At 46.7% G+C, this 16258-nt stretch overlaps 1 protein-coding gene across 2 annotated transcripts in view; it reads right to left on the bottom strand.

Moving 5' to 3' along the window:
- The window catches only part of BUB3 (BUB3 mitotic checkpoint protein), a 154506-nt gene that overhangs the window by 56803 nt on the left and 81445 nt on the right, over positions 1 to 16258 (bottom strand). For both annotated transcript variants that reach the window (XM_086922995.1, XM_086922994.1), the window contains exon 5: positions 6998 to 7156. In XM_086922995.1, the coding sequence (XP_086779121.1) occupies positions 6998 to 7156 (159 nt within the window). The remainder of the gene's footprint in view (positions 1 to 6997; positions 7157 to 16258) is intronic.

The raw sequence follows: 16258 nt of genomic DNA, 5'->3' as shown, positions 1-16258 counted from the left end.
TCTCTTTCTTCTCGACGCTGAGCGTCGCTTTTCCGGCGTCTAACGCCGCCTCCGCGACGTGGAACGCTTCTTTCGACGCCGAACGACGCCTCCGCGACGTCAAACGTTCAGTCATCGATGATGAGCGTCGACTCCTCCTTGACGCCGACCGCTTTCTTGAGGTCCTCGACGTCGAGGATCCCCTCGACGCCGACAGTCTTCTCGATGGCGACCGGCGGAGTCGCCTCGACGGCGAGCGCTGACGCCTGTCGCTCCTTCTTCGACGCCGATGGCTCGACGCGGACGTCGACGACGAAGAAGTAGTCGACGGTGATCTCGACGGCGGCCTACCCAGGCCCTTCGACGTCGATCCTTCACGCCGTCTCGACCCGGAGCCCCGGGGAGATGGGGAACACACAGTCGTCATCCCTCTCTACGTCGTCGTCGATGCAAATCGACGCAGACGGAGACCGGGACCGTTTGCTGGGCTTCCTGCCTCTGGGGAGCCCCCCAGAGGCCTCAGCAGAGGCAGAGGGAGCCTTCCCAGCCTGCCCAGACCCACCTGCAGCCTGCAGTCGTCTCTCATCTAGGCCTTGAAGCCTAATTTTCAGCCTTTCCCTCAGGGTCCTTGCTGAAAAGTACTTGCAGATGTCACAAACTTCAGGGACATGTGCTTCAGGGAGACAGAGTATGCAGACGTCGTGTGGATCAGTCTTGGACTTCTTCCTTCCACATGCTGGGCACTTGTTGAAAAGAGCAGGCATTTTAGAGCCCTAAAAAGCCTAAACAAATACACAGGAGTGAAGGGAAACACCAAGTACACAAACTGAAAACACTTTTAAACCAAAAGTGCACAAAAATCCAATAAACCCTTGAAAAAGGGAGAGCTCAATGCACCAGGGTCCCGTTAGCAGGAGCCGGAAAAAAGAACTGAAAGTAAAAGGGACCTGCTGTGCATTCTGGGAGAAGTTCTGGAAAGTTCTCTTAAAGGCACAGTATCCTATTTAAGCCACATAATGGCAGCCTATGGGGCATGCCTGTCCATACCTTCCTCTCTATCATTCCAGAGGCTTTTACTGGTAGAGGCAAGTTTCTCTATCGAGGAAACTGGGCAGGGTGTGCTGTGTGTGTTGTTTTCTTTAGTGGAATTTCTAGTTGAAGTACTGGACAGTGTAGCCTGTGGATATAGGCTGCATTATTTGTCTTTAAATTCTCTCTTACGGGTCTTTGCAGTTCTGCATTTTTTGACAACTTAGAGATTATTTTTGATTGCCGGGGTCCACGCCCATGGGCGGGACCGTTTACTAGATTATGACTATACACAGAGATCCCTTACTACAGAAATCCAATACCACCATCCTGTGCAGGAATCCAGGGAAGTCAGAACTTGGGTTAAAAGGAGCATCTTGAACCAGTCATTCTTGAGGAAGTTAAAGGGGGGGGGGGGGGGGCTAGAATAGAACAAAGTAATCCATCCTTCTTTGGCACCAGATAGTTTGAAATAGCAAGTAAGTCCCGACCTCTGATGGCGATACAGTCTCTATGGTTCCCTTCTCCAGAAGAAAGTGAACTTCATGTCAAGAATGGACAAGTAGCCTTCCGAAAGGTGTTGTGGTGTAGGCGTCATGTCTGGAGGGGCAAATAAGAAGGGCAGTGCAAATCCACAGTGGACAGTTTGTAGAACGTATCCGTCTGATGATGTGATGTAACAGGTTGAGGTAAAAACGTATCTGGCCTACATTCGTGAGACAGTGTGCAGCTGATGTCAAACTAAGGAGGTTTTGCAGCAGCAGATAGGGTAGTTTGTGACCCTCGGGGCCTGGATGCTGTTCGCCAGATCACAGGCCTCAAAATCTGAACGGACTGGGAAGTCTTTTACGGAGGCAAAGTTTGTTCTGGCCTCTGCAGCATCTCTTTCGAAGCATGAACTGGGAGATATTGTTGGAGAACCTGCTGTACAGGTGGTGGAAGACCAGGAGTGCACTGTTGCTTTGCTTTCTTTGAAGCGATCTAATGCAGTCTGCTTTGAAATTACTGGAGAAGACTGTGCATCTTACCTATGGGAAACTCTGAAGCACCAGGCCTATACCAAGGACCATTCAGTAGTGTCCAGGTCCAACCTGATCATGTACTTCACTGCGTCCCGACCATTCTCAAATTATTTTATTTCTGGAGGTTGGCACAAACGTCACCTGAAACTGCGGGCAAGATATTGCTCACCATGTCCCAAAAAATGTGCAAGTAATGTCCCAGAAGGCAACTCTAAGTGACACATCAATGGGCATGACTCATAGGAGACCATCAGTTTCCAAATTGCCACCAGGTCATACTAGTGGGGTGATTTGGTCAGACTAGTGGGGTGATTTGGAAGCAGATTTGGCTTTAGTCGAATGTAAGTAAGTACATTTTATTGTATTTAGGTTAATAAAAACCGTTACAAAAAATGCATTGAAAACAAGTCTCCACAAGAGAAAATTAAAAGAAAACTTTAAAAGCAGGAATTTTGGATAAAAGGAATGACAAAGGTAAAAAACTGTAAAAATGCGGGTGGGACATATTGTTCATGTCAGCTTGCTCTAACCATAGCCCTAGAGTGAGGGTACAAGTAGACTAGGTGTAACAGAAAATCGTGCGCTGTGCGTTAACAAAGCACGGCGCCCATGCAAATAGCTAGGTGTTCCTGCACGACGCAGATGGGGTGGCGGTGCGAATAGACGTTGGAAAGCAACATTTAAACATGCATTTGCAATGCAATAGGTGTTGCATTTACACAAGACCTATTGCATTGCAAAAGGTAGGAATCACACCACGGGAGGGAAGGCGGGGCACAGACCACGGGAGGGAGGGCGGGGCACGGCCCACTGGAGGAAGTCACGGCCAACGGGAGGGCAAGGAGGAAGTCACGGCCAACGCGAGGGCAAGGGGCAAGGAGGAAGTCACGGCCAACGCGAGGGCAAGGGGCAAGGAGGAAGTCACGGCCAACGCGAGGGCAAGGGGCAAGGAGGAAGGCACGGCCAACGCGAGGGCAAGAAGGAAAGCACGGCCACGGGAGGGCAAGGAGGAAAGCACGGCCACCGGGAGGGCAAGGAGGAAAGCACGGCCACCGGGAGGGCAAGGAGGAAAGCACGGCCACCGGGAGGGCAAGGAGGAAAGCACGGCCACCGGGAGGGCAAGGAGGAAAGCACGGCCACCGGGAGGGCAAGGAGGAAAGCACGGCCAACGGGAGGGCAAGGAGGAAGGCACGGCCAACGCGAGGGCAAGGAGGAGGGCACGGCCAACGCGAGGGCAAGGAGGAGGGCACGGCCAACGCGAGGGCAAGGAGGAGGGCACGGCCAACGCGAGGGCAAGGAGGAGGGCACGGCCAAAGTGAGGGCAAGGAGGAGGGCACGGCTAACGCGAGGGCAAGGAGGAGGGCACGGCCAACGCGAGGGCAAGGAGGAGGGCACGGCCAACGCGAGGGCAAGGGGCAAGGAGGAAGTCACGGCCAACGCGAGGGCAAGGGGCAAGGAGGAAGGCACGGCCAACGCGAGGGCAAGGAGGAAGGCACGGCCAACGCGAGGGCAAGGAGGAAGGCACGGCCAACGCGAGGGCAAGGAGGAAGGCACGGCCAACGCGAGGGCAAGGAGGGGCCAACGCGAGGGCAAGGAGGAGGGCACGGCCAACGCGAGGGCAAGGAGGAGGGCACGGCCAACGCGAGGGCAAGGAGGAGGGCACGGCCAACGCGAGGGCAAGGAGGAAGTCACGGCCAACGCGAGGGCAAGGAGGAAGGCATGGCCAACGGGAGGGCAAGGAGGAAGGCACGGCCAACGGGAGTACAAGGAGGAAGGCACGGCCACCGGGAGGGCAAGGAGGAAAGCACGGCCACCGGGAGGGCAAGGAGGAAAGCACGGCCACCGGGAGGGCAAGGAGGAAAGCACGGCCACCGGGAGGGCAAGGAGGAAAGCACGGCCACCGGGAGGGCAAGGAGGAAAGCACGGCCACCGGTAGGGCAAGGAGGAAAGCACGGCCAACGGGAGGGCAAGGAGGAAAGCACGGCCAACGGGAGGGCAAGGAGGAAAGCACGGCCAACGGGAGGGCAAGGAGGAAGGCACCGCCAACGGGAGGGAAGGCAGCAGGGGAAAAGAAGGCACGTCAACGTGAGGGAGGGTGGCGGAGTAAAGAAGGCACCGAAGCAGGTCACGCCTGCAGTAGGAGAACCTTATTAAAGAAAATATTGCTCAGAGTCTAAATAACAGGTACCGTGTAACAACCGAAGTAAAGGGGCTAGCCGCCATGGGAGTTGACAAATAAAGGAGGCGGTACTAAGAGGGAGGGACTAACAAGCCTATTGACGAATCAGAAGCCAGCATTTGGGAAGGACAATGATACAAGCCACTGGCAAATATGGGCGAAGAGTGGGCGGGGCTTCTATTCCCTACTCCTCTACAGTAGGTCTTGCAGAGCAATGCAATGCAATGCTAGGCTTGATCTAAAAAGCACCCCGAAGCATGTAAGCAGTGGAAGCATACTGGGCACCTAAAGGAAGCAGTACTTGGTCAATGCGCCAAGGAAGAGAAGCACATTAAGAGGAATTGAAGCCAGCCCTCTCTGACCAATGAGAAGCATGGAAATCAGTAACTAAGCCAATAAATGGTAAGTAACCAGTGGGCACCGAGCCCACTTTAAGTTAACAAAATGTCTTACAAGCGACCTTGTGTGCGCGGTCTCAGGCAAGTCTTAAAAATTGCAGTTCTATTAGGTCACATCTTACAATGACGGAACTCCAATACTTTTGATTATGTGAGCATTTATCTGCATATTGAAAGAATCCTTTTCAGGATTTATTTTATTTCTACAACAAAAGATGCTTTAGAGGTCTCTAAAAAGTATTACCTTCTTTTATGGGGCAAGTACCTTTAGGCACTTAATGTTGCACTTAATATCTTCAACATGCACAGGAACTGAAGTATAGCTCATGAAATTTAGACCTTTCGATCACCATCACTTTAGTTTGAAGTTTAGCAAGATTCAGACGTTTATTTTAAAAAAAACGTACATGTTTTCATACTTCGCAGTCCCTCATTCCAGTACTAGCCAATTGCAGATTAGCAAATTTAACTCCAATTATAGTCCCAGAAGAACAACGCTCATATCGTTGCCTGTTAAGCTGACTTCAAGTTATTATTTAGACAAGACAAAGCTGTCTAAATGGCCAAACTGCAGATGGGACAGAAAATTATCAAAAGATATTATTAGAAGTGTTATAGGTACAGTCATGGAGACCAGCCCGTGAAACATTGCAGTTTGATGTAAATGTAATTCTTGCCCCCCCCCCCCTTTTTTTTACAACTTTAGAAGTGGAAAAATAACAGCGCCAGCAACAATGTTTCAACCTTTAATACATTTCAGCTAGAAAAAAGGGGCACAGTAATCACTTGGTTATATTGAGGAGCTGAGGCCGTATCGGAGGGCAGTAGAGTAATTGCTAGCCCTTGATTCAGGACTGACCTTTTCCGTGGTTCCAACAGGCTTGTCAATGGTTTGATAGACTGGACCATGGATTTTTCTGGTTGGATACAGACTGGTTAGTGGCTACTTTCAAGTTGCAGTTAAAAAACTGTTATTGGGAGCATATTTAAGCTGGTCTCCTCCATTGTATTACTTATAGTAGGGTGACAAACCAATTCCTAATTATTAAAGATAGCCCTCGTTATAAAACCTCTCTCGTTTTCCCGCTCTAGCAATTACTAAAATCTCTCTACCTAAATTTTCACTATCATAAACTTGAATAGGGGTCATTTACGGCATTGTGTCTATATGGCTGTTTGCACCAAGTGCTCTGTGTCAGTGAATGAAACCATACATCAGTGTTTCTTTGCCCAGCATATAAAAAGCCTAGAGGGAAATTGATATGCCCATTGTTTAATTATATTGGTATTCAGAGGCACTAAGAATTTTGAATGGTGATGCATCCATTTATACTGTTTTTGCTGTAAACAAATTCTTTTCTCAGTACGCTGTAAAAGGAAAGGCCTTAAACGTTAGGCTACTATAGTTTTTTTAGTACTACCTTTCCTCTATAAAGTCCTTGTGTCCGGTCACTGCTGAGTTCATACTTGATGTACACTGAATTATTGTACGTTTCAGCACTTTTTGGGGGGGGGGGAATATGGAAAAACATGGATTACTTTCTAATTGTTTCTAGTGTATTAGCCCTATGAAAGGTGGAACTAGAGATGGGTGTTTTAACTGTTAGCTAAATCGCACATGTACTTGTTTTCATCTTCCTAGTGATTTTATGATTGACTAATAACAAAAGTATGCAGTGTTTTAATGCTGACAAAATCAGAAAAATTATTTTAATCTCTCAAAGCGATTTTATGATTGATTTATAATGTAACAAGTACGCTGAGATTTTATATTGATATAACAATTCAGAAAATTTCTTTATGCAAAGGAGTGTTTTTGAGCATGTAAGTTTTAAGTAAAGAAGTTTGTGAAAGAAACATTTAAAACCATTTAGAACGCTCAAGGCAAAGCAAAAAAGCATGCAACTATGTTCCTCTCGAAATGTAATAGAAATGGCAAAGAGGTGTCTGCCAAGTGCCAATTTTAAAGTGCTGTTTATAAATCCATACAGTGCTTCACAGTGAACAGAAAAACATAACAGACTTATTTCACTAGCAGACGCTTTGTGGCTGGGGTTTACGTAGCGAACAAATCAGACCCCTTAAGGAGAAGGGAGCCACTTAACTATTATATCTACACCATTCAGTCTTCTATATGATTATTCATATAAGTTGGGTATTTTCACTTAATTTGAAATAGACTGCTCTAGCCATGCACATCAAAATATACTCTGCTGCTCAAGACCAGCACATGGAATGGTAGTCACTGCTACGGACTGGATTGAAAGAAAAGTACATAGGATTGCATTGGTTTGGTATGCCCTAGATTGTGCAAGTGTAATACAGAAGGAAAGCACACTTAATGCAAATATGGGACAAACGAGCAAGCTTTCTAAGCGATTGTTCCATACCTGCTTGTTTGGAAAGGCTCGAATACAGCGCGTCTGATATTTGAGGCTGGACTCTCTTCTCTGCTGGACGTAACCCATGTTCCGGAGGTCCCACACCAGAACTCTGCGGCCAGCAGTCCCCACGATCAGCCGATCTCCGCACACAGAGAGCGTGTACACCTATTCAGAGTAAAGCAGCAGCTGTATTGGGTTTCATTCATCCCAGAATGGTCATCCTTTTGTAATGCGCACAGTTCAATAATCCATACAAAGTAAATCAGATAAATTACTATTTTCGCACAGTAAAAGAATGAGCTGAAGCTGACTTGAATATAGTGTTTATCATCTATTGCCCATTAATGTCCACCCTAAAGGTCATGTTCGGCCAACCCCCACCAATTTGTTTAATTGATGCTTTTCACACCTAAAAAGTGCTTACATTTCTTTTACAGCACTTCAGACCTGAAATTCGCATTAAAAATTGTAGGAGACTGAAAAAAAATTCTGAATACTTAGTTCCCTGTAGTATTAAAACAAAAAAGTAAAAAAAATATAAAATCAAACAGGAAATATTACCACCTCGCTTCGGTCCCCACAGTTACAATTTGTTAACACTACCATTCTACTGTAGTGCTTACTGCTGGTTAGTTACTTCAAGGGACTGCGCACCCTGGGAACATCCAAAGACACTGCAGCCTCCTGTGGCTGATACTGTACAGAGACTCCAGCGATCGGGATCAATATTGTTTACTTTCGGGGATGCCACTATTCAATTATTATAAATGGGGCCAATAGAATAAAGTGGTGAACTCACTGCAGCGCACACGGCAACACTAGCGACTCTACCCCGCCACACCAGAATCACTTTTGTTGCAAATGTTAGAGGTCCTGCAAACAATCAGTTTCTAGAATGGAATATTTCACTAGATAATGCCTGAATTCGATTCCCCATTTTGTAAATGCTGGACTGTCGGTGCTCCCATCAGAAAGAGAAATTAGTCTACTGCACAGCCCTGTGCAGGCAAAGATCCCATTAAACACCAGCATCATAGAATACTTGGCAAAGATTCTCAGAAAGCAGTTTTAATCCCTAAAGCCTGTCAGTGCAGAGCATAAAGGAAGCAAGGCAACACTATTTTTCAAAAGTAACAGCAGCAGTTCAAGCAATAAAACCCAAAAGAAGGCATGCGTGGACATTCAATGATAAACACAACTACAAACCCTATGACATATGTAGTAATGTACTCTATGTATTATAGTTTAACACATCTTTCTATGTTAATTAAATATGACTGTCAGCAGCATTCATTGTTGGAATGCTGCTGGTTGCTTAGGCGATAGAATGTAAAGAGGGAAGACAGTGGAGTGGTGCTGCACTGAGCTCTGCGGTGTCCTTGTTGCTGTGGCCTCCACAACTATGTAGTTTTCGAATATCAACTAAACACACTCCCTGTGTGCAGCAGCGTCACTACAAATTGTTACTCCGCAAACAACGCTAACCTGTCACAATGGCAGGCGTGCTCTCTCTCGCAATATACAGTGAAGGGGTGCAGAATAGAGCGGAGCTCTCCACCAAGAAGTCATATCAAATGCAAATTCACTAGATCCATTGGCAAGAAAAGCCACTGGCAATCTACAGCCATCCTCTTCCTGACAGGACCATTGCACTCCACTTCTTTTGCAGACCCGCCCAAACCTCATACTGCCTTCCCAGTAATCTGATGAAAACTCGTAGTCCACACCAAGAGGTAAGGAAGGCAAAGAACTACCTTTTTGAAAGCCACTTGTTATCAGAATTGTGTTATTCTATAACTGAGCAGTTAATTAACGGAGTAACTATTTAACAACTAATGGGTCAAGGGTTCACAGGTTGCCACGGATTTTTAACATTGTATTTGCAGGTCAAAAATGGGAATCTTTCCACTTCAAAAATAGGAACCAACGCAATCTGACATGTTCACCCTAGGTGGGTCTCAATCACAGACAAACCGATCAAGTTTTAATGGCACAATGTGCTCAGGTCCCGTCTGGAAATACCCATGCATAGCCACTTTTAGATAAAAAAAAGAAAGATCGGGTGGCACTGGTTTAAAGGGGGGGGGGGCGGGGGGAGGACACAAGGAAAATCAGTGAATAAATGTAATACCACTGTAGCATCACAAACGATTGGCAAGGGAAGGTGTGTCTAACCTTTAATAAACCGCATCACAACAGGTAACTTAAATAAAGATGGGTGGCCATGTAAACACAAAAAGGCCGAAAGGACTGACAACCTTTAATAGTGTCTACTGTAAGACTGTTGGGCCAAAGGCAAACCAAGCGAAACATCCAAAAGTATGTTTTGCCAACTCCACACCATGTCACAAACTTATCCTAGTGCCCGGCATAAACAGACTTTGTAGACTGGCTCTTGGCAGCAAGGAGGAAATCCACAACTCAGGTGGCAGATCGAACACAATCAACTGCTGCTGTTAAATAGGCCTGGGTGTAGTTTGCAGAGTTTTGCTACGCGGAACTCTGCAAAGTTACAAAAAAACTGAAGTTCTGAAAGTGCCCGAGTGCAATCTGCAGGCTGTTCTGGTATTTCTGCCGCACGGGTAAATGTAAATGTATTGCGATTTATATAGCGCACATATCACCCGAAGGCATCAAGGCGCTTGCTTAGGGAACCCATCCTGGTATTCCCTTGTGAGATACCCTGGCAGGGTATCCGCAAGGTGAAAGCCAGGCATCCCGCCGCGAGGGGCCGTTGTGGAGATTAAGCAAGCTAATTGCCCAGAGTCGCAGAGTGTGAACCCGTGAATCGAGTAGGCACCGGAGCGAGAATTGTCGAGTCCATGGACATTTTAGGACTCAAGACCCTGCCGAGCCGGGAATTGAACCCTGGTCCCGGGCTGACCTCTGCTTCCAGGTCTGCCTCCTCTAACCAGTGAGCCACACTTCTCCACCCATCTAGAAATTCTACCCGAGCGGTAGCTCGCACACTTACAGTTCGTGATCGAGACCAAGGAAAAAACTCCGCTGCACATCGCAAAGCAGAGTTTTCTGCACTCCGCGAGCTCCACGGAATGCAGAAAACCCCGCGAACTGAGCGAAGTTCACTGCCCAGGCTTTCAGTTAAACATATGCTCATGGAGGTGTAGATTGTGCCCTTGCTCAGCCAAACCTTGCCTTGCTGTTGCAACAGAAGATCCACCTGAAAGGGCTGCCTGTTTGGAGTCGAGATGCTCATGCCCAGAAGTTTCAGCTACCACACACTCATGAACCATCCAGATCCAATAGAATGACTTAGACCCAGGTGTTCCGGATCTTCAGAACTCGTGGGGGGAAGGTGCAGCAGCAGAAAGGCATACAGCAAAGGCATATAAGAGTTCCCTGCTCCACTCTAGCATGAATAAGTTAGAGAAAATGTTCTTGGAAATTACTGAGCATTAGACAGTGGAGAAAAAAAATCTAGCCAGGCTGCTTCCCAATGACATAAGATGCCCTGCTCCATTAATGGATCCTGTTGGTGGCTCAGGATACGGGAAATATCATGATGCTCGAGTCATTTCTTGAGGCTCTGAGCCTCTTGGCATCAGTCACCCCATTAGGCCCTGCTTGCTGCAGTACCACATGGCAGTGATGCTGTATGTGAGAACCTGCACCAGCCTTTCCCAGATTATTAACAGAAGACCTTCAATGCAGGCGGACAGCCTGCCGCTCCAATAGATGTATGTAGTGCCAGGTTTTCATCAGAGACCTCTGATCTCCACCTCTCCCAGATGCAATATCAAACAACCCAGCATTGACATCCGTCACAACGGTCTACTCTGGGTGGGAGAGGGGTGGTCGAACGGTCACCACTGTTTGGGAGGAGACTCAAAACCTGGGATGACATCTGCAAGGGTCCCTCTGTGCTTGGCCTATTGAGACTTCAAATTTCACTGCAGAGCCTACATAGGCCACCTGACTAAGTGGACGAGCAGGATGTATGACAGAAGCTGAAACGTGTTAGAAATGGGGTCTGTAGTTTGCAGTGGTTTGCATCCTGTCCAAGTAGGGACCCTCACTCTAGTCAGGATAAGGGAGTCACACGGCTAAGATAACCCCTGCTCACCCCCTCGGTAACTTGATACAAGCAGTCAGGCTGATCTCCAAGGTAATATGTAAAGCATTTGTGCATACACACACAGTAACAGTGAGAACACTACAAAATTAATCCACTACAGTTTAAAAAAAAATAGCCAAAATGTATGTGAATAAAACAAGACCAAAACAAAAATCCAACATGAACATGTAATGGTATCACTTTTCCAAGGTTAAGCAACTTTAGTCCATAGAGATCAACGGATGAGTTTTTTTTTTAGCACAAAGTACCTTGAATGCGTCAAAATTCAAAGAAGAAACAGGCTCAGGTGAGGTGAGGCGCCAGCAATGCAATCCGTCGGTTCATTACTCCCAGGGGACTTGATGAGTTGGTTCCTTACCATCCTGCAGGGGATGTGATGCGTCTGTTCCTTACTGTCTGGGGAGGAGATGCGTCCATCTCAGGACACATGGCAACACAGATTAAGAAATCGGTGCTCAGGGTCGATGCATAAAAAATCCAGACCCGCTACGTTGATTCCACAGCGATGAAGCAGGCAGTGTCAGAGTTGGAGTGGTGTGTCACAGACTACAGTGATGTGGTGCTCGAAACTCCCGTTGAGACTTCTGACACGTTGTGACGGGAAGCTGGGTCCTGCAGTGAAAGCTGTGGTCAATTGAGAACCACGCTTCGGTGCTGGCAGCAGTGATGCGCCAAAGTCTGTAGCGATACATCGATAAAAACAGATGCTGCCAGTCGACGAGTAGACTTTCGCCTTAATCACTTGGCAAATCAGGACTCTCAGCAGAAGAGCCCAGGCACTGGTACGTGAAGTCTGATGGCCCGAGACTTCTTAACAGGAAGCAAATGCACATAAGCCCTTGGAGAACCTTGGAGAACCTTGGAAGCAGTATACAGAAAGAAAATTCCGGACCTTTCACTCCCAGGACAGAAGCAGCAAGCCAGCACAGCAAAGTAACAGGCGATGTGTCAGTTCCTACTACAGCATCTAGCTTTTCTTCCAGGCAGAATGTCAGCAGTCCAGAAGTGTTCTGATTGGAGTGTGTCAGAGGTCCAATACTTCTACCCCTTTCTGCCTTTGAAGCAGGCAAACTTCAAAGAAAAGTCTTTGTAGAGAGCAATGCCCTGCCTTTCCCTGGTCTGGCTACAGGGACACTACAGGGGGTGGACACAGCTCTGTGAGAGGACAGGCACAGTCCAATTCAGATGTCAGTGACAACTCTTACCACTCTACCTCAGGAAGGCCCATCAGCCTGGTCACGGCCCATAAATATATGTAAGGCACACATCAGCTCCAGAACCGCAACTGTCTAGGGCAGATGTCTTCGATGTTTATTTATATGTGCGCCGTAACACAAAAAGGTAGGATCCCGCATTCCCCAGCCTCAGTTGTGCTTGGAATCCAAAATGTTTGCTTTTGTTTTGAAAAAAATACAACTGTCCCAGGATGGCTAATTTTGATTAATGAAACTTCTGCTAAAGCATTTTAAACCAGCCTTCTGTGCTGAGAATTCAATGCAAATGCGGACTATTAATTAATTTTAAAGTGTAAAGAGTGCTTGGGGAGCCAGTTCTGATTTAATTGATCTAATCACTTCAAGCTTTTTGATGACGAAGATTTGATTTTTTGGAGTGGTAGCGATAAGAGTTAACAACTGGGCTGTGAAGTGCATGCTTTTAATCGCAACTGTACTTACACAGCCCTTAGTACCCCATAGGAGGTGTTGAAAGGACAGTTATATAAAAAGAAATATTGCTTTACACACGCTCTGGTATTAAAAAGCTACATTTTGGAAAAACCATTTTATCGTAAAATTATTTGCATATTTTGTATCAGTCTACCTCATACTGTGTGTAATGAAAGTATAAAATAATTGACTTACATATTCACAGTGCCTTCTGTCAAAGGCTGTGACCTCGTAGCATTAAAAATACACAAGTCACTATTCTCTACTGCACCAACCAAGATTTAATTCTATGGCTCTCTGGTTACACACAGACCTCTGCAATCCATTAACTAATAGAGGTTTCATATTGTACTGCAGTGCATTTTCCACTGCCCATTATTTTATATGTAGCTAGCGGATGGTGAAAGACCTAAATAAACGTATGGAATGTTCTGGAGCTTATTGAGGAGGCTTGCGCCGCCAGAATATCACTTTTTTTTAAGCTCCGTTGGTGCAAGCTTCACCCATACCTATGAGGCGGCACAAAGTTACCCTGTGTGGTTTTGCATGGCCTCAGATATGGAGTAAGTCAAAGCTGTGCAAGTCCCTGGGTTGCCTTACTCTGCGTCAAGGAGGCGTCCAAAAGGCTGCCCGGGGTTCCTACTCAAACACCCATGGATTTTGATGCGGCCCCAGAATTATAAAATCACTAACGTGGGGCAGCGACAAAACCATATGCCTCCCAAGCAGAGATGTATACAAGGAGAAATGTTTTCATTGCTCCTTATTTTTTCCTCTTCACATGTGTGCTGCATTCTGCAGCTCACACTGGAAGAGGAAAAAGTCTCTCGGGATTGTTTTTGCGAACGAAGGTGCCCCTTCCTGCACAAAAACAATCCTGCCTAAGTTGGTGCTAAGCAGCAATGTGTGCTCCAATGCAAAGGGAAAAGATAGAAATGTACTGCATTTCATAAAAAGATGTACTTTTGAATACTGACTTCAAATACCCCAAACTTCTATCAGCTCCCAGTGGGAACTTACACCTAAAAGATATTTCAAGGCAATCCCCATGTTACCCTATGGAATAGCGAACAACGAAATGTGCAGTATTTCACTATAAGGACATGTAAAACACACCAGTACATGTCCTACCTTTTAAATACACTGCATCCTGCCCATGGGACTGGTCTGGGCCTACCTTAGGGGTGACTTACATGTAGCAAATGGAAAGGTTTGAGCCTGGCAAGTGGGTGCATTTGCAAGGTCGAAATGGCAGTTTAAAACTGTACTCTCAGACACTGAAGTGGCAGGTCTGAGGTATATTTGCAGGGCAACTCATGTGGTTCGTAAAATCAGTGCTGCAGGCCCACTGGTAGCATTTGATTTACAGGCCCTAGGCACACCTGAAACACTAATAGGGATCAGTAGTAATCACAATATGCTAATCATGGCTAAACCAATCCCTAATGCAATTCACACAGGGAGTACCTGCACTTTAGCACTGGTCAGTAGTGGTAAAGTGCCTGGAGTCCTAATCCCAGCAAAACCTACATGCAGCAGAAGTAAACAAGCACTGGCGTTGCCAATAGGTTTCGCATTTGGAAAGTTGGAGCTATTGGTTTTGTAAATGACATTTTATATTTATATATTGTTATTTGCATTGTCAATAACAATATCTAAATATAAAATGTCATTTACAAAACCAATAGCTCCAACTTTTCAAATGCGAAACCTATTGGCAACGCCAGTGCTTGTTATTGTGACTGTCTGTACTTTCTGAATTTCACTAAACATTTTTCGTATTTATATATATTTACAGTGCTGCAGTGCTTTTTTAAAGTGGCCCATCGGCACAGTAGTCATATATAAATCATCTAAGCAAACAGACAAACACGGCAAGGCTTTAAATATACTATTTAAAATAAACTGTTCCAAGAAGCCTCCGAGATTAATCGTAGGGTCACATTAGCACGGGCATCTGGCTACTGTTTTCTGGAAAGCTTTCACAATTGTAGTAAAGCATTGGCTGGCTTCAGGAGGGGAAAGAGCATTACAGAGTGAGAGAAAGAATAGGTCTCGCTTTTGGGACATTATAATTATTTAGTTTTGCAGAACAATATCCTTGATGCAACATCAGCTGTTGCATGGCTAAACCTTGTACCTTATAAGTGTTTAGCCATGCAACAGTTGATGTTGTTGCACCAAGGATATTGTGCTGCACAACTAAACACATACCAATGCTTGTTTAACGATGTTGTGCAGCATGGATAAAGAGGCACCCCCCCATTAAAATAAAGATGCTAATATGCAGTCGCAGCAGCTGTGTAATTTTGTAGGTAAAAGCACAATACATGAACGCACCTACAGCGTGCGCGTGAAGTTTTTTTTCTCTTCATTTACTGATCCAAGTTGTACTCGTAAATAAAGAAAAAGAAAGCAGTGGCAACGCTTTTTTTTTTAAGGCGGGTGGAGGAAAATAACGAAAGCTGGGCTCAGAAGTAACACAGAAAGTACTGGTGCGGGAAAGATCATAGAGGATGGCGGCTGGACAAGCAGGGCGAGAGAGAGCAACGTGGAGTACGTGAGAACAGAAGCACACAGGAGAAAGAGAGCAACGCGGAACGGGTAGAAGCGCACAGGGAAAAAAGCAATGCGTGGGAGGTGAAGCACACAAGGGCAAGCACAACACTGGAAGTAACACGGAAAGTACTGGTGCGGGAAAGATCATAGAGGATGGCGGCTGGACAAGCAGGGCGAGCGAGAGCAACGTGGACAGGGAAAAAAGCAATGCGTGGGAGGTGAAGCACACAGGGGCAAGCAGAACACTGGAAGTAACACGGAAAGTACTGGTGCGGGAAAGATCATAGAGGATGGCGGCTGGACAAGCAGGGCGAGCGAGAGCAACGTGGACAGGGAAAAAAGCAATGCGTGGGAGGTGAAGCACACAAGGGCAAGCAGAACACTGGAAGTAACACGGAAAGTACTGGTGCGGGAAAGATCAGAGAGGATGGCGGCTGGACAAGCAGGGCGAGCGAGAGCAACGTGGACAGGGAAAAAAGCAATGCGTGGGAGGTGAAGCACACAAGGGCAAGCAGAACACTGGAAGTAACACGGAAAGTACTGGTGCGGGAAAGATCAGAGAGGATGGCGGCTGGACAAGCAGGGCGAGCGAGAGCAACGTGGACAGGGAAAAAAGCAATGCGTGGGAGGTGAAGCACACAAGGGCAAGCACAACGCTGGAAGTAACACGGAAAGTACTGGTGCGGGAAAGATCATAGAGGATGGCGGCTGGACAAGCAGGGCGAGCGAGAGCAACGTGGACAGGGAAAAAAGCAATGCGTGGGAGGTGAAGCACACAAGGGCAAGCAGAACACTGGAAGTAACACGGAAAGTACTGGTGCGGGAAAGATCAGAGAGGATGGCGGCTGGACAAGCAGGGCGAGCGAGAGCAACGTGGAGCACATGAGAAAAGAAGCACACAGGAGAAAGAGAGCATCGCAGAACGGGTAGAAGCACACAGGGAAC

The sequence above is a fragment of the Lissotriton vulgaris genome, chromosome 5 (assembly GCF_964263255.1).
Source record: "Lissotriton vulgaris chromosome 5, aLisVul1.2, whole genome shotgun sequence".
Taxonomy (NCBI): domain Eukaryota; kingdom Metazoa; phylum Chordata; class Amphibia; order Caudata; family Salamandridae; genus Lissotriton; species Lissotriton vulgaris.
Note: the sequence above shows the minus strand (reverse complement) of the source record. Positions and strands in the feature narration are given on the sequence as shown.